The 24,498-nt window shown below is 30.4% G+C and overlaps 1 protein-coding gene across 1 annotated transcript in view; it reads right to left on the bottom strand.

The window, feature by feature from the left end:
• Positions 1-8,167: 8,167 nt before the first annotated feature.
• LOC136986403 (whirlin-like) overlaps positions 8,168-24,498 on the bottom strand; it is a 38,650-nt gene continuing 22,319 nt past the window's right edge. Inside the window, exons 3-11 of the mRNA XM_067283929.1 lie at positions 18,409-18,782; positions 18,125-18,304; positions 17,908-18,003; positions 12,258-12,305; positions 12,061-12,137; positions 10,952-11,192; positions 10,729-10,872; positions 10,521-10,652; positions 8,168-10,321 (exon numbers count right to left, since the gene is read on the bottom strand). Of these exons, the coding sequence (XP_067140030.1) occupies positions 10,103-10,321; positions 10,521-10,652; positions 10,729-10,872; positions 10,952-11,192; positions 12,061-12,137; positions 12,258-12,305; positions 17,908-18,003; positions 18,125-18,304; positions 18,409-18,687 (1,416 nt within the window). The 5' untranslated portion in view covers positions 18,688-18,782 and the 3' untranslated portion in view covers positions 8,168-10,102. The remainder of the gene's footprint in view (positions 10,322-10,520; positions 10,653-10,728; positions 10,873-10,951; positions 11,193-12,060; positions 12,138-12,257; positions 12,306-17,907; positions 18,004-18,124; positions 18,305-18,408; positions 18,783-24,498) is intronic.

Below are 24,498 nucleotides of genomic sequence, written 5' to 3'. Positions count from 1 at the left end.
CTAACAACTTTAACACAATAAAATTATGATAATTAATTGACACTTTGAATGAAAATAATAAAAATATATAATATTTCGTTATTATTTTTAATTTTATTCAAACTATTAATATATAATATTGTAAAATAGGCTACAGGAAACAGAATTAAATTGTGTAATTTCACCTGCTCGATATGTAAATATTTTGATTTTTGATGAGACCAGAGAAGTTCAGTGTATCTATATGAAAAATTCTTTTATTTTAAATAAATAATACAAGTTGAGGACTAAATATAAATAAAATTGGAACACGACACTGGCAGATCAATTTGCATAATTGTAGGTAGGGAAGAGCCTTGAAGAAAGGTAGACTCTGCCATTGTTAATTGTATTCCTATGATTGGAAAGGATGCAAGACAGATTTCAGTTCAGGCTCCAAATACAGGATTTTTATTCGATAGACATTCTCAGGAAAACATTTATTGAGTCTCGAGACTTTTTTCAATATTGCTATTTTATAATTGAAAAATCACTTATAGATTGCAATGGATGAGCTTCCGAATCTAGATTACTCAATGGAGAAAATGTTGGCATATTGCTGTAACCATCAATTGTTTGAATGAAATGTTTAATTTTGTTTGTTGAAATATCACTCCTTTCGCTTATTTTATCTCTTAATTAAATAAAACGAAGACTGATAAATGTGTCATTCATGTAGATTACATTTTGAAATTTATGAAGTCTTATCTATACCCTATCTATACACATGAAAAACTTCGTAAAGTTTAAAAAATAAAATCGATTTCGATAATCACGACCCTTTATAATTACAGTAAAATCTGCCTAAAACAGACGGTATATAAAACATAAACCTGCTTAAAAGGATAATAAATCTCGGGACAGTACGATTTTCTACTTTAAATACTATTACGAGTCGGAAACCAGTCTAGCGCGGAAACGGAAAACTTTTTGGGTGCCAAATGTGAGATAACCCGAGTAAAACTAATTTTTTTTTTTTCGACGTAAAGCTTGGTTTACTTAAAGTAAAACCAAGTTAAATAAAATTTCTGTTTTATGTAGGCTAGACAGTGGTGCGTTATACTATGGGCAAAAGGGCTATTGCAATCCCAGTAGTGAAGGAGACCACAAACCAATTTTTTATAAGAAAATATTTGCCCCAAAAAATTTCCTTGAAGAAAAATATTTGAAGTCAACACTGTACACGGGGCCCTCTAATTCAAATCTGCCTGGGCCCCATGATGCCAAAACGCGCCCCTGTATGTAGATCTTTAAAAAATTAAATATTTTAATCAAATTCTCTTATATCATTCTGATTTCAAGTGATATGAATAATTCTATGTCTAAGTTTGTGAATCATACAGGAAGGAAACTGAATTGCTGAACATGCAATATGCAAATAGCTTATTACAGTATTTTCAATAAGAAAAGCAAATAGATTTTAATTTAAGTCTTGGAAAAACAATTAATAAAATAAAAGGCCATGATTATTCAACGGTTATTTCCTAAATTATCATCAAAAAGCGTTTTAGTTTTCCCCTCATTATTCTGCTATTAACAGTCGAGAGGAAAACGGCAAATTTTCATAATTTCATGTATTGTACGTATTTCTGGATGTCAGGAAATTCTCGTATCACGTGACCATATATACCATGAAGGCTTCAAGTATGACATTAAAAAGGGGCACTGCACACGATATGTCCGGGATAGCACAAGTACAGGCCTCTACAGTTAAATGAAATGAAGCGAGTATCCTCAGAGCTATAAGTTCACTATCGTTAGCATTGAGCCAAGAGAAAATTGAAATTTATAAAAGTAAATTAAAAGATGATTGCTTAAACTCCAGGGATGCAAATGAGCTAAATAATGCACGGAAATTCTGCATAAAAGTAAAATTAAAATATAAGAATTCTTAGTCTGCACATGTCCGTATATTTTTATGCATTTTTTATTATTCATATCATTTAGCGTTTGTTTAAAATATTTTATATTTGTATTTAAATGTTTATTTATCTGATTTAAATTTAAATACGACAGTTCGAACGTTCCTTTGTTAAAATGTTCTATTTTAAAAAGGCGTTCGAGTTCAGTTATACCTGAAGATGACCTATTGCATTAGGTTGAAAACGTTTCTGTTTGTTTAATAAAACTTTTCTCAGCAACAAAAGATGGTTTGATAGTTTATTAAGTATAAAAAGATGAATTTGATTAGTGCTTCTTGATAAATATTTGCATCACATTAAAAAAATTGTAAAGTATTTTGGTACTCGTAAGGAACTTGAACAAAATATCTCAAATATGATGCCGTAAAATAATTGTTTTCTTATTTCCACGAATAAAATGGATACAAAAGTATGCATTCATATATTTAAAAAACTCATCAACGAGTTGCTTAACTTTCCAGGCAACCTTTAAAACTGCGTGTGGCCCTATTTGTTACGATATTTTATTTTTAAAACTTTTTATACTTTTAATTATTATAAAATTACAAAAAAAAAAACTTAATTTTGAGGGTAAGGACGAGTTATCGAATTTTATTATATATATATATATAATATATATATATATATATTGTAAATAATGCTAATAACGAGTAAAATCGTCATTAAATCCAACCTTACTCGAGATACGACACACGGCCCTCCTCTTTCTCCCCAACCGCTCGACCTTTAACCATTAAAATTTAATAGCATCAATCCCCCTAATACACAAACCTCCCTGCAAAATTTCAAAAATTTTCGACAAAAACCGTAGGAGTTAAGCTTCAAAGAGGGTGAACAAAATCGTGCCCTCCACTCATACACTAACACCCAAACATACAGAAAAAAAATCACACACTTTTTTGTACTTCTCAACGCTTGAAACATCGAGAAATACAAAAAGTATGTGATTTTTTCTGTATCTCTGGGTCCCCAGTCCAAAAATGTAAAAATCTGGGGGTCATTTTTTGACCGATCACCATATTTTCCCTCTGTTATATATAACAGAGCCGGGAAACTAAAAAAATATTGATATGCAAGTGTGGGATAAGTTTCCTGCTACGTATTGTATTTGTATATATTAGTAACGTGCATAGTAGTAATGAAATTTATAGATAAAGGAGCAGCATGAGGTAAGCTCTCCAACAAAAATTTCTGGGTGCGCCAACGATGTACACTATACATGTACAGGTATAGTACTACAGGGTAATTATAATTAAAGTTGCCCTACTCAGACCTGTGTAGAACCCGTTCTTGTTTGAGTATTTTGATGAAACTTGGTATATACGTTATATGGACCATGGGGGAAAGGAAATGAAAAAAATATTTAGTTCAAATTTCTACCACCAGGTAAACAATGGCGCATGAAGAACAAGAAACACAGAATGGAAGCATGCGAAAGGTTTTTATTCACATTTGTTCAATGTGCAATCCATTTGCGTCAAAGCGCCTTACAGCATGTTCAAAAGTAGCCCGATAGGTTTCGTGAAGAATTGCCAACGTGGCGTAGACCTATTATACTTGCTTTCAATTCAATTCAAGCATAGTCCGTATGCCTCCTCTATAGACACGATCTTTCAGATATCCCCAAAACCAAAAGTCACGGGGATTCAAGTCTGGAGATCGAGGAAGCCAAGCATTCGGAAAACTTCTCGAAATTGTCCGATCATCTCCAAATTTGTCATAAAGCTGTTCATTCACTTGTCGGGAAATATGAGGTGTGCCCCATCTTGCATGAAGATAGTAGTCTCTAAACATCCTTGTTCTTGTAAAACAGGAATGACGTGACGCAGTAACGGACACCCGTCACGGAACACCTTTTACGATCTTAAGGTGTGATCTCAAAGAAAAAGGAGCCAAGAATGAAGTCAGAAGTGAAACCACACCAAACGGTGATGTAAGCATAGTGCAAAGGCTGTTCATGCACATCGGGTCTTACAGTACCCCATATGCGACAGTTCTGCAGTATTCACTGCTTCGTCTAGGATGAAATGTCTCGTCTGATCACAAAATGTTTCATGGCCATGCTTTGTGAACGGCTATTCTGGCCAAAAACTGGCAAGCAAACTCTGTGTGTTGTTCTGGATCTCGAAGGTGCAGCTTTTGCAACACGTGGATCTTGTACGGATACCACTGTGAAATGGATCGCACAATTTTTCGAACCGTATACCAAGGAAGAGACAAATCACATGGCATAAGTGCTCGAGCGATGTCACGTGATTTGTCTCCTCCTAAGAATGCTGGGAAGCGTTTGCTCTGTCAATCACAGCAGCGACGACTTGCTCCCCAGTTTCATTTGAAATCCTTTTCCGACCTCTTCCTGGCAATACACCCAACTCTCCAGTCTTTTCAAATTTGGTAATCATCTTTTTCAAACCCTATATAGGCCCTATTCGCAAGCCTTTCAAGCGTCGACATTCTTGCAGTGCAGCCGAACCATTACTGCCGCTGTAATAAAACAAGTTTACTGTACCAGTAAAGCTCGATCTTTCTCTGTAAAGGCATGATAAAGAATGATAAAGAACGACAACGACTACTGGCTTTTTAAAAGGTTTCTAATTTGTATATCATCCGCTGCATGCGCCATTTTTCACCTAGTGGTAAAAATTTAAACTAAATATTTTTTGCATTTTCCTTTTCCCCATGGTCCATATAACGTATATATTAAGTTTCATCAAAATACGTAAATTAAAACGGGCTTTATACAGGTCTGAGTAGGGCAACTTTAATTATAACCACCCTGTACTTATCAAATCCGGACAGGTCGAAAAATCCCCAGGAATTTTTCGGGGTAATCCGACCGGATATGTCGGCCCCGTCCCTCACCACCCGGCAGCCCCATTGTGGGCCTGGCCGAACCCATAATGGGCTTGCTTAAAAAAGGCCTTCTTAGTGCCCAAAGGGCGGAAAGAGTTAAAAAAAAAGTATTTACATACTTATGTTGTAAGTTCGATTTGCGTATTAAATTTTAACTGTAATTTTATAATAAAAATTTAGATCATTCGGCAGTAGCGTAGCTAAAGTAGGGTAGTCCGCCTGTAGTCTATTGCAACGAAAAGAAAAGTTTTTTTTTTTTGTCAAGATAGTTAAAGATGCCAGACGCAATTTTATTTTTCCGCGAAAAACGCGGCTTATTGAAAATTTCCGACGATAGTAAGGACTGGTTTCCATGAAGATGGCCTTGCTAGTCATCATCCTAAGTGCCTAGTTGTGCTTAATAAGAGCACTAGTAACAATGCCCTAATTTTTTCACGTCTCCCGTATGGCCATTCGTCTTTCCAGTTTTTGTCTCAGTATGTTTGATGTGTATTATGTTTGCGTTTTTCGTAGGGTGGCAAACTCGAGGTCCTTCCCGGATGGCACAAATCTTACGTCACTGTCACCCGATCGCACTGAAAACTTTCCGACTTTCTGATAGTCCCATCCGCTGCTTGAAGCAAATAGTTTCCACCACCGGCAATTGCTAGCTGCATTGGTAAGAACCAATGCAGCTAGTAATTGGTTATTCTTACTGTAAGAACCAATGCGGCTATCTTTATTTCAAAACACGTTAGATAAGTGCCTAGCATATTAATAGGCGACTAGCAACCCACTAGCCACCATGCAATGCGTTTATATCCTATGAGCGCCATATATCTAAATGCGCCACTCTTATGTCCATAATTTTTCAAAATTATGCCATTGAAATGTAAACATTTATTGAAACAAATTAAATTGTCGTTGAATTCTTTTTAATGCTAAATTGTGGTCCACAATCTTAGGGATCTATAGACTACGGGCTGGGAGCCACATAGAAATTTATGTTCTCTTGAAAAATCTGAGTAATCGTTACATGAACGTAACTATTGGCATAAGTTTTACAGTGACTTTCAGGTAATACATACTAATGTGTAAATTTTATATAAGTTTTATATTATTTTTGTCGAGTTATGACATAATTTAATGGGTATTTCTTGCAGTGATTCTTAACAAATCAAAAATATGGAAGCCAAGTTATATATGCATTTGAATCGCCGAAGGTATGAAGCAACTTTCTCATATGATAAGAAGCAATGAAAAGTATCATTGTTTTCTTAATTTATTTGTCAGAGACCGGGGCGATTTCAAATAATTTTGCTGTTTGAAGCAACATCAATGTACGCAATTTCTATAAATATTAATATGCTTTTGAATACCCCTTCTAAGTTGGCGCCTTTGTCAGTTACTTCTCCTCCTCATTTATCGGCTTAGCCCTGGTGAAGGATGCTTTAAAAGTAACAAAATAAGCATCTTTCAAATATAGGAACCCAGAAATAAATCACATAGTCGTTTAAAAAAAGAAAAAAAAACAGAAATGCCAAAGTTCAACTGCAATTTAGAGCGATGAAAAACGTAAATGTAGGTTATGTCTACATTAAGTTACTATGTCAGTGCATAACAAAAGGAAACGATACTTGCTGCTTCCTTTATAAGAAACTCATCTGAGAAATTGGTACTCCTCATCTGCGTTTTTATCAAAACTTCTATAAGTTAGGCTGTGGAATTAGATACAGTAGAACATCGATTATCCGACTTAATTGGGGACTGGGGTTGATCGGATAACTGAAAAGTCGGATAACCGAAAAGCATGAAAAAAATACATTATTAGTATAGTGTATTAGGCCTGGTTTAAATACTAGTCTCCCTTTCATGGTCGAGCCAGTGCTGCCAGCTAAAACATGCAAAACTTTAACAAAAATAATATTGGTTACTGTTACCTTAGGTAGCCAAGACATAACCAAATATTGTAGTGCCACATCACTAGCGGGCATTTGAATTTGCCGACTAGAACGCGGTCGGTTAACCGATAAGTCGGTTAATCGGGGGTCGATGCTCTACTGTACTGTACAGTACATGCAATGAAAACTCGCAATACTACAGTATCAATGGATAGACGGAATAATCGATAAATTCGGCGTAAATTTGGATGTACAATACAAACCATAGCATGAAGGCATCGTGTGGAGGAAATTGAATATTTTTTTCATCGTTAACCAAGGTTAAAAAGATAGACCTAAGCAATATTCTGGTTTACTTGCATCATAGTCGAATCCACTTAACAGAACATCTTCGGGATTGCTGCGTTAAGTCGGATTTAAGTTCTTGTGCATATCAAAATGACTCAATTTCATATCCGTACGAAGCTTTCGGGAGCATTGCACGGTGTCAAATCACAACTCTGATAGACCCGGGTTCGAGTTCTGTTATACCGAGAAAGTAAAAGCATTGGGATTCTTGTATTGTGTTCAATTGTATTTATCTTGTGTAGCACGCGTCCACAGACGGCCGGACGACCGAGTAGTTAAGAAGAAATCCAACTGCTCTGAGGACCTGGGATCGAATCCAGATGGGTCCAAAAAAAATCCTAGAAATCCTTCGCTACCTTTCTGCTCGATTGTACGCCCACAATGCTCTCAATTTTAGTACTGTCTTGCCCCTGTAATCATGCTTTTCCTGCGAAGCTTTCTATAACCGGTCTTGACTTTCATCTATCTAACCCCGTTTTCGAGATTAAGAAGGACAGACCACCAGTGGGATTTATAGGTCTACAATTGTTGAAAATTGCAGCCCAACGAGAGGTGGACACAAATACTATAATACCGAAAGCGTTTTTGGTATTTTTTATACTTTTAAATCACATTAAAACCTTACTTTCCATTTTCTCTGACTGTCAATACGCTTTGAAATCGTCATTCAAAATGACGAATCTGAAAAACTAAGCAGACGACAAAAAATTCATCCGCTATTGGTTTACCCGAGTCACGTGATCACGGCGCGCCGCCACGCATTTCATCAACGGACATTTATTTGCAAAAATATAAAAAGAAAAAATATTGTTAAAAATCGGGGAAAAAATGGCATTAAAAAAAGAGGGGAGAAAAATATTTCACACAATTTTTTGAGAAATTTAAAATTTTTTTTATTCAATCTGTGCAAATGCGTAATTATTGTCAAATTGTCAAAGATTTTTTTTTCTTCTTTTCTAAAAACAATGATCAGCAATGCATACATAAAATTAGTGAAAAAAGAAAAATTCTGGCCACACATCATATTTAAAATCACTAAACTATTTAGTAATATAGAAAAATTTGATTTATTATTAATTCTTTTTTTTATTTTCAAACAATTGTTTAACTTGTCAAAATGCCTTTTATTATTTTAAATTCTGCAGATTATATAAATAAATTTATTACAAATCTCTACACCAAAATATTATCTCAAACAATTCAATACAAAGTTACAAACAAAGCCATTATATAGTTACAAAAATAATTACAAAACATGAACACAGGCGTGTAGATAGCACACCATTTTTTTTTTTTTTTTAATAATCATTGTCCATATTAATATTGTTCTGCCAAATAAGGCAATTGATATGTAGCTAAGACATACCAAATAAAATGACTGTATCTAAAATTGTATCTACTACAGAACCTTTTAGCTTTGATCTAACCTATGACAAAAGAAGGGGAGAGTTTGTTTGGTTTTTTTTTTCTTTGGCAACTTTATGAAAAAACCGCAGCTGTTTTCGGATATCCGTCTCGATGTTCGTTGATTGAGTGACGTAATTGAAGCCTAGTTTTCCGAATGTTAGAAGTAATTAAACGTTTGGCAGTAAACTATAAACATGACATTAAAACTTCCTTTTTTTTATGATAAAAATTAACGGTTTCACTTAACGTAATGATGAAAATGTAGCATGATAGTAGTAGCACTTGCTTCGTTGTTCTGTACAGATGTGATAGACATTTTAAGATGTACAGAATAATATATTTAAAAATCTTTCGGAGTGGGATATCCACGAGAGAAAAGAATAAACCATGTAATAAGATTTTTACTATTTTTTTAACTGGGCATGGAAGATTTGTTGGCATTTAAAGCTATTAATCTTTATAAAGTTTTTAATACTGTAATTGTAACAACAATTGGCCCATATTGCTTCTCAAAATAGTTTTTTTTTCACTTTTAAACATTACTTATTGCTTTAAGTATACATAACATTATATTATATATATTTTTTGTATATATATAATTTTTTTCTTTACCAATAATGTAACAACTATTCCTATTTTCTTTACAATATGTTCATGATTTCTAGAAGCTTAAAGGAATTCATTTAAAACTATTAATATAAAATTATCACTTAGCATTTTTTTTTCCTTTTCAAAATATCAGTAATTCCATCAAAAGGCAAAGTGAATATACTTATTTAAATACAGCGATGTGGTAAATACATCATGTATTAGATCTTTGTAAACTTCATACTTTGTTTATAAATTCCCACATAATTATACAAAGCTAAATTTATGAAAATTTTATCTAAAATGTGTTGTTTGATTCAGAAAATAAAAAATTTGTCTGCATTGTAAATAAAATTTCAATGTAATAAATGTTAACGACTTGTTTCGACCGTTACTGATATAATGAATTATTTAAAATCTCTAAGAAAAAAGCATGGATTTTAAATAACTATCGAGTTATGCGATATCAAATTTGTGAATTTACAAAATAAATAATTTTCAAAACTTAATTGTAAAGCAATTAAGATTTCAGATAACTGACCATACTATTCTAAGTATTTTAAACTATAATCTAATTATTATTCTACTGTTTTTTCATTCTTGATAACAAGTATAAAAAAATCAATTTAGTGATACTGCAATTTAAAAAGTCATAGTAACTTTTAATGCAATTTTTCCTTAAAATAATTCTTTTAAAAATCAAACTTCTTGTACTTTTAAATATGTTTCAATAATCTAAAAATTTTTTGTAACATCTTCAAAACTACTAGAAATACTATCAATTTATAAAAACAAATATTTTTGCTTCTATTCGTAGCTTCTGTTGATTGACTAATTAAATTAATCTAGCTAGTAAATTACAAGGAAACACATGTATGCTTTAAGGCTGTAGTCCTCTAGAAATCATGTTTATGAAGGTTAATATATCACATTAAATGCACATTCAACTAACAACAACAATCAAATATTTACACAACATTAACAACAATTTATAATGAAATGATATAATGTCATCTCTTTCAAAGCATTTGGTTTTAATCAGTAACTTTTATGAATCTACTCGATTTTTAATTACTTCAACAATTATTAATCCGTTACCATGAAAGATGATCTTCTAAGTTCTAAAGGTGTTTTTGTTCTTTCAGTTACAAGAAATTCTATTTGATCTTTATCTGAATTATAAAATGCATTTGCTATAAACTTTGCTACTTCACTATGTCGTTTTCTCTTCATTTTCATCCCATCTACCTCTAGAATGATATGTCCAATTTTAAGGCCACCTGCTTCAAAAGCAGCTCCTGAAGTCTGCAGAATTTCATTTATAATTAGAATAAATGAATAATTTTTTCAAAATATGTTGAAAAACTTTATATGTATAAATTCGAATATAAATATTTGTAATATTAAATATTTGTGCTTGAACTAATATTTATTAAAAGCAAAGATTTCAAATTCCATTTAAATCTTTCAAAAATTTTTCTAAGGAGAGTTAATATCAACTTACATGAATACTGATAATACGAGGCAAGGGCTGTGGTGTGTTGATACCACCTTCTATTACTATTCCTAACAGAGGCTTTGTCTTTTTTATAACTACTCTCAATGTACCATCATTTTCTTGAATAATTCTATGGCCCTAAAATAATATAAACATACGAAAATTCTATCTAATGAATTATACAACAACATTATTTATAAACTTTAATACTCACAGGTAATCTTACTGAAGCACTTCTTTGTTGTGAATGGTGTTCCTGTGGCCTTGATCTAGCGTGAGGATCTGGGAGAGAGCGATGTCTTCGCACGTGAGATCGAGGAACTTCTAATGTCATGGTTTTGGGCTCCAAAGGAACAGTCTTAAATATTAAAAATATTTATAAGTTACAGAAAAAATATTTTAAAATTATAATATAAAATTAAATTTAAAATTCTAACCAACTGATTTCTTTCAACTGAATCAGGAGGAGGCACAGCAATTAAATTGTTACCCACATTACCCACACTCCACCTTCTATCTTCTGATGATAAAAAGTCTAAATAACCTGTATAATCATCTACTTCTCCTCCACTACTATGTCTTCTAAGCATGCCATGCTGGAGAGCTCTTGCACTTTTACGGGGCTGATGTATATTGAAGGAATAATGATGACTAATGCCTCTGGTAGTCTTTTGCTGACTTAAATATATAAAATATCAGGAATTCATTAAATAATAATAAATATAATACATCAGAAGCTTGCGCACAAACACAAACTATGCATCCAGGAACCATATCACAAATAAAACTACCTAGCTCAGAAGATCATAGAAAACAAATACACATAAAATATACTTTGACCAAGCTACAATCATAGACATAGCTGTACCAAACACCTACAACATACAAAATACATACATTCAAAAATTAATAAATACTCAGAAGTAATAAATAAAGTAAATAAAGCTCTGAAGAGAATGGATGTGGTACTTATTGTTTCAGTAGTCCTTTCTTGCATAGGCATCATACTACATATTACATAAAAATTAAGAAACATTAGGACTTCACAATAGCACATACATCATATTACAGAAAATAGTTAGACTGAACACATCACATAGTCAGGAAATTCTTAAGCACAAATACATGTGAACAACACTTTTAACAAAGTAACAGCTTTTACTGTACCACACTAGACACTAGTATCAACTGAACACAATATATTTCATCAACACCATAATATGTTTGTAATTTTTCACTTAAAAAATTTTATTCACTTGTTAACTTACACTGCTTATTATTATTTTTGAAGAAATATTTTTTCCTTATAAAATTTTCTTTATATTAGTTTTATAAATATTGTAATACTTATTGGTAGAAAAACAAAACAAAAACAATTATAACTAGAAATATCAATAGTTACATATAATATATTTTCTAAATATTTTAAAAAATAAATATAGAAATTCATTTAAAAATATTTACATACTGAAACTATTTTCATTTCAAAAATTGCTAAAATTTTTCTTATACTCTAATTTACTATAAATATTTAAAATTTACTCACCTAGATGTTTTACGTCCATCAATCTGATAGCTATTATTAACAAAATCTACACTACTATTCTTTTTTGATGAATGAATCTGGAAAAAGATATGAAATAAAAAATTAATTATTCAAAACATTTACTTTTACAGAATTACTTTAGAATATTAATGAATTTTAACATGAAATTTATTAAATGAATATTTTAATTATTTTACCCTTCTTGGACTATTTTCACCACCTACAAATCTCTGAGCTACTTTACTCTAGAATATAAAAATGTAATTAACTTTTATATTACAATTTAATAATATCAAAAAATAATAAAATCGTAATTACAAAACACTTTTAATCACTTAATTAATCTTTAATTGTATAAAAAAATATACACCTATTTTTTTATACAATTTTATACAAAAATATACACCTGTTTTATAAGATTATATATACACATAAATATTTTATATATAATGTGTGTCCTATTTAAGAGTATTCAACACAATGACCACTCTGATTTATATGAGAAAATACTCAATTCAATAAACACCAACCAATATTTACAAGAACAAAATATTCTGATTACAAGTGAAACAAGACTGAAATTGGTTCATTAGAGTTTTCAAATTTCCATGTCACTATGATTAGATAGGCTCATAGGTTCCAGTTTCCATTTTCTTTGTTCCATTCATGTTGTGTCTTCATTTGCAAAGAAGTAGTGTCATTTTTTAAAATGTACTTGTGTAGTTTAGTAAACTTTATCTCTATATTATAAGTCCTTTTATCAATGATTACAATTTTATTTTACTTGTTTTTGCCTTAATTGTTTTCTTACCACTGTCTGATAATCTCATATTTGCTTTTCTCATTTTGTATTTGTTCCTTTTATGTAAGTAAATACAGTAGAGCATCGATTATCCGACCCCCAATTAACCAACTTATCGGTTAACTGACCGCGTTCTAGTCGGCAAATTCAAATGTCCACTAGTGATGTGGCGCTACAATATTTGGTTATGTCTTGGCTACTTTAATATTATTTTTGTTAAATTTTTGCACGTTTTAGCTGGCAGCACTGGCTCGATCATGAAAGGGAGGCTAGTATTTAAACGAGGCCTAATACACTATACTAATAATGTATTTTTTTCATACTTTTCAGTTATCCAACCAACCCCAGTCCCCAATTAAGTCGGATAATCGATGCTCTACTGTAATCTAATCAATACCTTTATTTTGTTTCATTTGAAATCATTACTTGATAAATAAATAGGTGTTTATAGCATATGTATTTGAAAAACAGGTTTGTTAAGGTGAATGAGTTAAGCCAGAATAAGATTCAAATTTTGATTATAAAAAACAACTCATCCCAATTTACAAGAGGTATTCAGGTTCAAAGCAAGCTCATAAATCAGGGTTACACCATACAACTTCTAGACAAAAAATTAGAATATTCACCTAACTGAAAGTTTAGTGTACATTTTCTCAAGAACAACACAGAGCACAAAACTTTTTTTGACCCTATATAAACAATGTCTATGTATATTTATTATACCCATTAATCAGACAAATTAATCAAACTATTTTTGATTACAAATGGAAACGAAATGACAAAAAATAGAATAACAGTTTGACAATGACAAAAAATTAGAATATTAGCAAAAACAGTCAAACAAACATCCATAAAAAACTATATTATAATGCAAATTTCCATATTGCTGAGCAGAGCAGTACAATAGTACAACATGGGGCTTAAGCACAACATCAGTGACAGAATTAAAGATATTATCATAGCCTTGTACAAAGTAGGAAAAGCACAAAAATAAATTGTGAATCGTGTAAAATGCTTGCAGCCAACAGTCTCTAGAGTACTGAAACAACAAAACCGTGTTCAAGTTTTAACTAAATAAATGCCAGAAATGTGGACGTAAACGAGCAACGACTGCAAGAGCTGAGAGAAACTTGAGAAGGATTGTCGTGTAAAACCACTTTAAAAGCATTAAACACTTGCATGCACGATGGAGAGCAACTGGAATGAATGTTAGTAGTCAAACCACATGCCAAAGGTTGCACGACTTGTACTTCAACTTCTGTGTTCCCAAGACAAAGCCATCTGTAATGAAAAAGCAATGACAAGCAAGTGTCAGACAGTGCAAAGAGAGGCTCGTGTGGAACAAGACAACTGGAATAATGTTCTCTTCAGTGACGAATCCCTGTTTTGTCTCTCCTGTGGTGACCAAGGCCCACGTGTATAAAGAACAAAAGAGGCCTTTGAAAAGAACTGTATGAAGAGATCCGTTAAGTTTGCATCATCTGTCATGATCTGGGGATGCATGAATGCTAACAGCGTAAGACAACTGTGCATTCTTTGGGAACATGTCAATGCACAGACATATCAAAACATCTTAGAGACATTTATGATACCATCGGCAGAGGATTTAATTGAGAAAACATTTCTATTTCAACAAAATGGAGCATCGTCTCATACCACAAAGTCAACAATACATTGGTTACAAGAATGACAGATTGCAATCCTGCCTTGGCCAAGCAATTCTCCAGACTTAAACCCCATTGAAAATTTGTGGGGAGTCATGAAATGACAACTTAATGAATGGTGATCAACTTCTAAAGAGGAACTAGTGATGTACATTTGACACATTTGGAACTGCATCACCAGAAATGAATGCAAAGCATTAATCCGCACCATGCCTGACAGATTGCAAGCACTGATTATGGCAAAAGGCAACGCAACAAAATATTAAGTTTATTTTGTTGTATTTCCTATATTTAACCCACATTTAGCTAAAATTCTAATTTTTTGTCATGATCAAACTGTTATTCTATTTTTTTGTCATTTCATTTCCATTTGTAACAAAAAAACATTTGAGTTCATTTGTATGATTAATGGGTATAATAAATATACATAGATATTGTTTATGTAGGGTCAAAAAGTTTTGTACTCTGTGTTGTTCATGAGAAAATGTACACTAAACTCTGTTAGGTGAATATTCTAATTTTTTGTCTAAGAGTTGTAAAATCCATATTTTACATATGAATCCAAACATTCAGTATTCACTAATTGATGAATAATTGCCTATTCATCTACTTGGACTTGGTACAATATACCAACAAGGAATGGGAAACAGCAAATATTAGTCACAATTAAATCATCCACACTATTGAGTATTAGCCAAACATTTGTTCAGCATTTGCAAAATACCAAATGTTTAGAGCCACCTTTAGTTAAAATGTCAGTACAGCAGACTACTTTTACAACCTAAATGGTTCTTAAAAACCAGTTAAGCAAGCCGTTAAGATCCGAACTCTGATTTTTGAAAGGAAAGAAATAATCAGACGTGTTACTATAGATACATTTCTAAATACTAGCAAAAACATATACAAAAAATAGTAACATATGATTTTTTGTAATAAACTTGGCTGAAATCTTGATATTATAAAAAATTAATTTATAGCTTTTACTATAAAAATATAAAAGTAAGTAAGTAAATATTTAATCATGTCTAAGTTTAGTACAAGAAAGATAAAAATTGTAGCTTATAATTGCATATTTTATTGTTTTTATGACTTTGCTTACCAAAACAATGTTGTCATATATATATATATATATATATGCTGTCCCATCAAAACAACAAACTCTGTAGAGTGAGGATTCTCACTCTACAGAGTTTATGCAGTCTTGACATGGCATCCTGTATTTATGAATACATAAATACAGGATGCCCTGGTATTTATGTATACATAAAACACTTTCAATAATATTTTATGTGTATTACACTTCATTTTTTGGAACATCTCAAGTGCTCATTGTAAAAAATAGCACTAAACAAATCCCAAAAATTAATAAGGCAACATAAATTCAAGAAAAATCTACTATCTATTATTAATATTCAGGCTGTCATCATTAATATTCAGGAATGGATCCTGGAGCAAAGAACAGTCAGAAAAGCACTTTTTAATTTAGTAATAAAATAAACAAATACACAAAAGTTTTATTACTTTAATTATTATTACTTAAACATATTATTTTAAAGAAATAAAAAAACTCATGTTAGCAAGAAAAAATTCTCAGGAACAGCAATCATTCTTATAATATCAAACTTTTGCATATATTGAATGATCTAATAATTTGACTAGCATTGTTGTATTGTGTAATATACATAAAATTTTATTGAAAATCCTTTATACATACACACATATATACATATATATATGTATGTGTGAGGACCGACTTGAGCCGGTCCGATTTTAAATTTTCATTATTTCAAATCCCCTCGGGAGATAACGATTGAGATCCGCGGTAACGATCAAGCTTCGAAGGATGTACAGTCTTCCGCCGTCAAACCCGCTTCCCTCCTTCTCCAGATCCCACCTGAGTCATGGAACTCAAGTCACCACCCTCCATCGCGATTGGTGATCGTTACGGAAGGGACTGGGGGTATATAAAAGGGGAAGACATCTAAGAAAGAGGTCGGAGGACAGGGAACGACCCGTTGACCGAGTCCTGTACGAAGGCCATTCCAAGACGCCGGAGCCTCCGCCCACCTGCCGATCCTGCCGCCCACCTGCCACACCGCCAGGAAGGATGCCCGAAGAACCTTCAGCCGAGCCGAAGAACATTCTCAATCGTAGTCGATAACCGAGAGGTATGAATCCCCTAACAATTGTGAGCTCTCTCTCTCCCGCGATTAGGGACGGAATGCATCGCTTTGATGTAATCGATTCTATATTCTAATAAATCTTATCTGTGTTGTCCTGCTACTACGGATATTGCCTTTTTCTTATCGACGACCCCACACTTCCTCCACTTGACCTGACAATTAACTAAACGATCCCGACAAGTCGGGATAGTACGATAAATTTAGCCATCCTAGACAGTGGGTTGGGTCTTACCGACCTGAACGCCGAGGAAAAAAAGGGGTACGACTCTGTCCTACCTCCGGCGTTCCCACATATGTATGTATAAAGGATTTTCAGTAATATTTGTTTCAGTATGTATGTATGTATATATATATGACAACAACATTGCGTTGGTAAGAAAAGTCATAAAAAATATGCAATTATAAGCTACAGTTTTCAATTAATAGAAATAATTTATTAGAAAACAATTTTAAAATTATAATTTAAATTCAAAATATTTTAATAACTAAAAACTTTAATTACAAGCAAATAAAAATGGTTGTATTAAATCTCATGAAAGGAAAAAATGATTTTATAGTTTTTTTAATTAATACTTAATAATTAATTATTAAATTAAATTTTCATTTATTTATTAAGATCTATCTTATTATCTTAACCTAATAAAAAAAATATAATAAATTTTATTTATAATTATTTGCTTTACATAATCAATTGTAGTATAATGCTTTATTTGCTAACTAAATATTTATTTAAAAATTCCCTTTATTTATTCTTTTTGTCTAATTCTTTTCTATGATTAATGATGCATTCAAAAATTAAACTGCAAAATGTTTTTAAATAAATGTATGTTTAGAAACATTTTTACTCTAGCAAATTGTAATAATTTTTATCCTTTTACATAAATTATAATCTCAATTTTTAATATAATTTCAGCCACTACTTTATGCTAAATACTTTTGATATTAATATCCATTCCATTTTTATCTTTCTAATTAAAATACTTACTTAAATTTGATATTTAATGTGGCCATAAAAGAATATGTTTATTGGCAATCATAATAGCAACTGTTTTGAAAATTAAAATTCTAATATAATAAAAAGTTGAATTTAAATTACTATATCATTGAAAAACCATAACTTTATTATTCAAGTTTTATAAATAATATTAAATAATTTTTTTAATCTAATATAATATAAAAAGTAATAGCATTACAGTACCTTTAATGCTTGTAGTTCTCTTCTATAGATTAATTCATCAAATTTATCAAGATCTTCTCCTCTAACAAGTCCACGAATTTCAGTCATGAGTGTATACTAGATTATTTATTAAATAGTATATATTTTAGAAAAATATAATGACATATTCCATAATAATTTTAAGTTTTAATAAAAGAAAAATTTCATTTATTTGAATAAATAATTTCAAAATGATTACTTTAGATGGTTGATCAAATAGTTCCAAAAGAACAGCAACAAAAGCATCAATAGTCATCGCCTTAGTTATGTATTCATTGCAATAAAAATTTAGTGTAATTTTCTCCCTCCTAGATAACAACTTTTGAGTTTTTTCATCCAACAATAATTCTGTCTGATCAGCAAAAAAATCTTTAGATCCCTTATATAATAAAAAAAAATCAATAATCAAACAAAATTAATTCTTTTTTTAAATATTATTAAGTTGAAAGGAATTAAATAATTTATTTCTGCTAATGCACTCACCCTTTTAATGTTCTTTCTTATGTCAACAAATGGCACAAACTCATCAACTGGTGAACAATCCAGTTGATTCCAACCTCTTTCATTAGATGTTTTTATTAAAGGTAAAGATTCTTTATTTCCAACACTTAACCTCTTTTGTAATCCACTTGAATAAAAAGTATTGCCAATTGGATAATTCAATGAATATGATGGTCTTTTATGCAATGCAAATTCTTCTCTGTATTTACCAGTAAACTCAGGCTGGGTTTTTTTTAATGAACGCTGTTCTTCTTTCCACATACTATGATGAAATCAATACTTTTGTTTCCCTTCCTGAGACCAACATCTTCTGAATAGTCCGGAAGACATTTGATGTAGTTGTAGTTGCTTTGATTCTATAAATTAAAACATTTCAATGAATGAAATTAGAGTCACCAAAATTAATCAATCACTATTAAAATTAAATGATTATAAATAAATAAAATGATTTGTTAAAAATATTTTGTTTGATCAATAATTAATTATAAGAGAAAGAAAAAGGCCAGATTATTAATGATAAATCTTTCATAAACTGCACAACTGTAACTTTGTACATTATTAGTTTATTTAAAACAATGATTTAAATTTAATTTTATATTATGTTACTCTTTTAAATTGTAAAACAAACACACATTAACGCTGAGAACTTTAAATTTAATCATAAAAACAAACGTTTTCGACCCATTCAATGAGCCATCATCAGGCTAACGGCATTCGAATACCATTTCAAACAACCAGTTCAAATTGAAATAAATTACAATAGAACTCATGTGCAATACTGAACTATGTAAACCAAATACCACACAAAACTACATTAAACAAATGTAAATACAATAAAATATGCTAATTGTACATGTATACATTGTAAAAACCTATAGTGCCATAGGCAATCCTTTGCACCTAGTGAATGTATTCCTATGATTTCTTTCTAATTATAAACTTCCAAGCCGAAGGCAAAATCGTTGCATCTTTGTACTGGTTGTTCGAAATAGTATTTGAATGTCGTTAGCCTGATGATGGCCCAATGAATGGGTTGAAAACGTTTGTTTTTATGATTAAATTTAAAGTTCTCAGCGTTAATGTGTGTTTGTTTTACGATTTAAGAGAGTCTGAGTGAGAATAGGAGAATATAATGGTAATAATAATAATAATAATATCTAAATAAGGAATATGCTCTAATAAATTCTTTATTAAGATGAAATCAACTAGCAAAGGTTGATGTTGGTGGGAGAAAAGGTTTCCCTGTTGTGGAATCCTATGTACTACACAGAAAGCACATCTGTACATAGTGACATGTAAACTGTACATAAAAAAATATCTAATATGATTATGTTATATAAACTGCAACTCGCAAGCTGCAAGTAGCTCTTCTAAACCTTTACTGTAATTTCTGTACAGCCAACTTATACAATTTATTTTTATAAACTTGGGACATACTACAATTGGACTCCATTGGACTTCAATACACACAACATTTTTGTAAGTTTGCACATTATACAATAGTCAGCAACTATTATATAATGTGATGTAAACATGGATTATAAGTTTAACTTGCAACTTAAATAGGCAACTGAAATATAAGGAAGAATATTTTCGTATGAACTGAATTTTAAAATGTTAGTATCTCAACTTTAAATCCATAAACCTTCTACCAGTAAGTAATGAATGACAGGGGCAGATCTACATAGGGACTAATAGGGCTTAAGCCCTGGGTCCCCAGTGTCAAGTGGCCCACAAAAATTGAATTATGAAATATGATAAATTAAATAAATTAATGAAATATCATAAATTTTAATACTTTTTTTTATAAACAATGAACACTTATCATATAGTAAAATATAGTTACTATTAATAACATAATAATAATAATGATATTTTTATAGTATTATTTGTTTTATTGTAATCAATGTAATGTAATTGGTCAGGTCACTAAGTCCCAATTTTAAAACTTAATTTAAAGATTCTCAATCTAACAAAAAATGGGGCTCCATTGGACCTCAATAAGTCCTAGGCCCCAAAAAACCTTGATCTGCCCTTGATGAATGAGAAACATTAGTATGTATTTAGATAAAAAGAAATTAATTTATAATAAACCTATTTTCTCAAAGTTTAGATAGTCTTTCTTTCTTACATACCTACCAAAATGTATGTATTCTTAACCTAACATAACTGATATTTACTATAGAAACTATAGAACAGTGATAACTATAAATATATTTAATTATGTATATTATGTTATATATATAATATAGTATTATACTACTACATATATATATATAATATTGTTCTAATAGAGAATGCAGCTCTCAGATATTTCTGTTAAGTGATACAGGGTCCTATCATGACAAGGTTCAGCCTGCCATTATATAAATCATTATATAAATTTAATTTTTTCATAGTCTTATTAAATTTTTTAAATGTGGCATCAATAATTGCAATATAGTGTTTAAAAAAGTGAAGAAAATTAATTAAAAATTAAAAACAAGGATAGATCTCTAAGTTTAAATATATTGTAAAAGAACTATAATTGTTTTTATAATTAAAGTTTTATGTGCACTTTCAATAAAACATAGCTTCTTTTTATGGATATGAAAATTTAAACATGTGCATAAAGAAAAATCAAAATCAGTTAAATGAATCCAATTATGATTAATGCAATGATCTTGACTTAATTTCTTTTATGGAAAGCTTTCTAGCTGTTAAAAATACGGAAAAAATTTGTATTGAAAATTTCTACAATAATATCAATTCAACTGATTTAAAACTTGAATGTGAAAACTAACAAAATTTAATGCCAATTTTTATCTTCTGTGAATTCAAGTGAGCATGCTGTTGTGTCCAGTATATTATTTACAAGTATAACATTTCTTGTTCTATCTGATGAACAATAAATGGAAATATAAAGCATTGAAAAATCTTAAGACTATTAATTACAATTTTGTTTTATTACAACACAAATGACATAAACAAAGCAATAATTATTATTCAAAATAAAAGCTAAATTAAAGAGAAAATATATTCATAGAAGTATAATAAAGGATAGTATGGATGATTCCATACTATCCTTTTAGAACTGTGTATATTTATACAGTGTACTGTATAATTCTGAAATCATAGGAGTTATGTTGGTCTATGTTTATTCTTTTGCAGGTAAAACATGGCACAGAGTCAAGAGGAACAAATTCAAGTTGTTTTGATGGTGGGAACCTGCAGTAAGTATGAAGTTGATGAAGATTTTAAAAGCCTGCAGTCAGAGCATTGTGTACGATTAATAGAAAGTCTGGATGAAATCTGTTAAACTCTTTGGTAACTTCGTACTATGTAGGTCCCACAAAAAAATAAATTTGTTACTCCTTATTCAGTATTATGCTTTACATATAAAAAAATAAACAAAAGTCAACATAACTTCTATGGTTCCAGACTAATGGAACATCCTGTAACTGTATGATTCCTCAACAATTTATATCAGCTTACTCAGTAAATTTTAAAACAAACTTGCATTTCTTTGTTGCAGAGAACAGAGAACTATTCCTATGCAGGTTTCATTTAAAAGTTTGAAACTTATTTCAAACTTGCAAATAAAAACTGAAACTATTGAAAGTCAAACTTTCAAGTTTGTACTAGTACAACTCATAGACTAGAATTTTCTTTATCTTTAACAGCTAAGTTGGTAACTGAATGTCTCTCCAAACTTCACTTTAATACACAACTTCAATAGCGTAGTAGTTATTAAATTTGGTAGTAATGTATAAGTACTAAATTTGATTCGAGCAATGAATAAATGTATAAGTATGCACTCAAGTTTAGTATATATTACAACTTATATTAGAAACAAGTTAAAAATAATTAATAATTTATATTAATTCAACATTTTTGGCATCAATACTCTAAATTTGCAACACTCTAGAATGTAGTGAATTCCAAAAAAAGATTTTGAGATATCTATATATATAAAAATCAATTCTTGTTGGTTTGTCCTTTATATAAATCTTTATTTTTATACCAATCTGTACCAAAGTTTCTATGAGTATTACTTCTATGACCCTGGAATCTACACTAAGCTATACATTACTCCAAAAAAATTTGGATAGTATATAGATTCTGCTTCCTTTACATGTAGCACCATTTGTTGGCAAAAATAATAAATAAATGTTAATTGTTGTTAGTTTGTTGAAAATACATTGTTGGTTTTTGGATTGTTAATATTAGATTATTAGTTTGCCTGACAACACCTGAAGAATAGCTTAATACCTGCCTAAAGGCATCATCACTGAAATCACATTAAAAAGTTTCCCTTTAGGTGAGGCTCCATCTATTGGGAGACAGACCTGCAGAGAATTTTGCTAAACAATGATTGCATCTCAGTGATGGCAAATTCACCAAAGATCTGGATACTAATTTGATAACACTTACTACATAAACTATAAATGAATGTACAAGAAAACAATAATGGCATCTAAAAACAAATGCATTGCTGAACGTACCCAGTGGACACACCCCTTCAAAAACCCAAGTAAAACGACACATGTTGCTAGTACTTAAATACTGTATATCTCAAAAGCTCTTTTGAAGATACAGTATATTTAAATCCTAATGTAAATAAATACAAGTTTGATCTGATTAATACACAACTTCAATACTTGTACACATGTAAAAAACACATGATATTTCAGACTGTAGACAATATCTAAATAGCTTATAATACTTTTAAGTCGGCTGGATAGCCAAGCAGTCAAGGTAGCAGCTTACTGCTCTGGGAGACCTGGGATTGAATCCAGACAGATCAAAAAATCCTCAGGCTGGGGATGATCCAACCAGATATGTCAACCCCCATCCCAGTTGAACCCATAATGAGCTTGCTAAAGGAGGCCTTCTTAATGCACACCAGGCAGAAAAGTTTTCTGCCTTCACTTTCTAATGTTTTACAGACTTATTTCACACTTTCCTTTCCTCCTTTATTTCCTCTTCCTCTAATTCTACTTTCTATTATTTCTTCCTTCCTTTTCACACAGGGCAAAGTCTGTTGCTTACACAGATAGCCCTTCTTATCTATAAATCAAATCAAAAATGTTTTACAGAATGTTTGTTATTTTTTATTTTTTTTTATTTTATGAATTTTTGATACTGCAATGAAATTTCATTTTTGTTAGGCTGCTACTTAATTATAACAGATGTATTAGATTATTATTCAACAATAAACAATATTAAAATTCTGTTATATTAAATTACATATAAAAAAACATATATTCATGTTTAAAAATTCAAAATACATTTTTTGCTTGAAATCTTAACATTAATTTTTTTGCCATACAAACAATACTTTCTCATAGACTAAAAAAGTTATAAATAATATAAAAATTAACATAAAATTAAAATATACTTTAGAAACTTACAAAAATATTAACAAAATACTACATTTATAAATTAACTGTACATAATATATAATAAACATTAAATAATAAGTCAAAATTATTATTAAATTGTAAAATCTTAGCTATTAAATACATTTCTCTTACTTGCGAAAGAATCACCAACTTATTTTCATTCCAAGCAAAATCATTTTAACTCTCCGCAGTTAAGTTTAAAAATGATTTGGATCAGCATAATTTAAGCAACATGATTAATAACCGTTTAAATTTATACAGTTATCAATCATACAGCGTAAATTCGTATATATTATCATATATTAGTTACAATTTTAATATTTTTATATATGACTTGTCTAGAGCTTTCTTAATAATACAAATATTAATATATTTCTAAGAAAAGTATTTCTCTTCTATAATATTGATAAGAGAATTTTAAATGATTGCTTTCTTTTTTTTTATTATTAATTTTCAGTCAATTTTTAATTAAAATGGTAATTATGATCAAAAATAAAATATTTCTTTCTACATTAAGATGATAAATTCATTCTATATTTATTAAAAGTATGTTAAAAATGGAATTTAAATGAAATTGGTTGTATTAATTAAGATTGTTTTTATCTATATTAAGGAATTTTCAGATGCTAATCAGTATTTCTGAATATTTTTAATTATTAAAAAATTTCCAGAACACAGATTAGAAGTC

Source organism: Centruroides vittatus, unplaced genomic scaffold (assembly GCF_030686945.1).
Source record: "Centruroides vittatus isolate TY-2023 unplaced genomic scaffold, ASM3068694v2 scaffold_1015, whole genome shotgun sequence".
NCBI classification, from domain to species: Eukaryota; Metazoa; Arthropoda; class Arachnida; order Scorpiones; family Buthidae; genus Centruroides; species Centruroides vittatus.
This window is presented reverse-complemented; position numbering and strand designations above follow the sequence as displayed.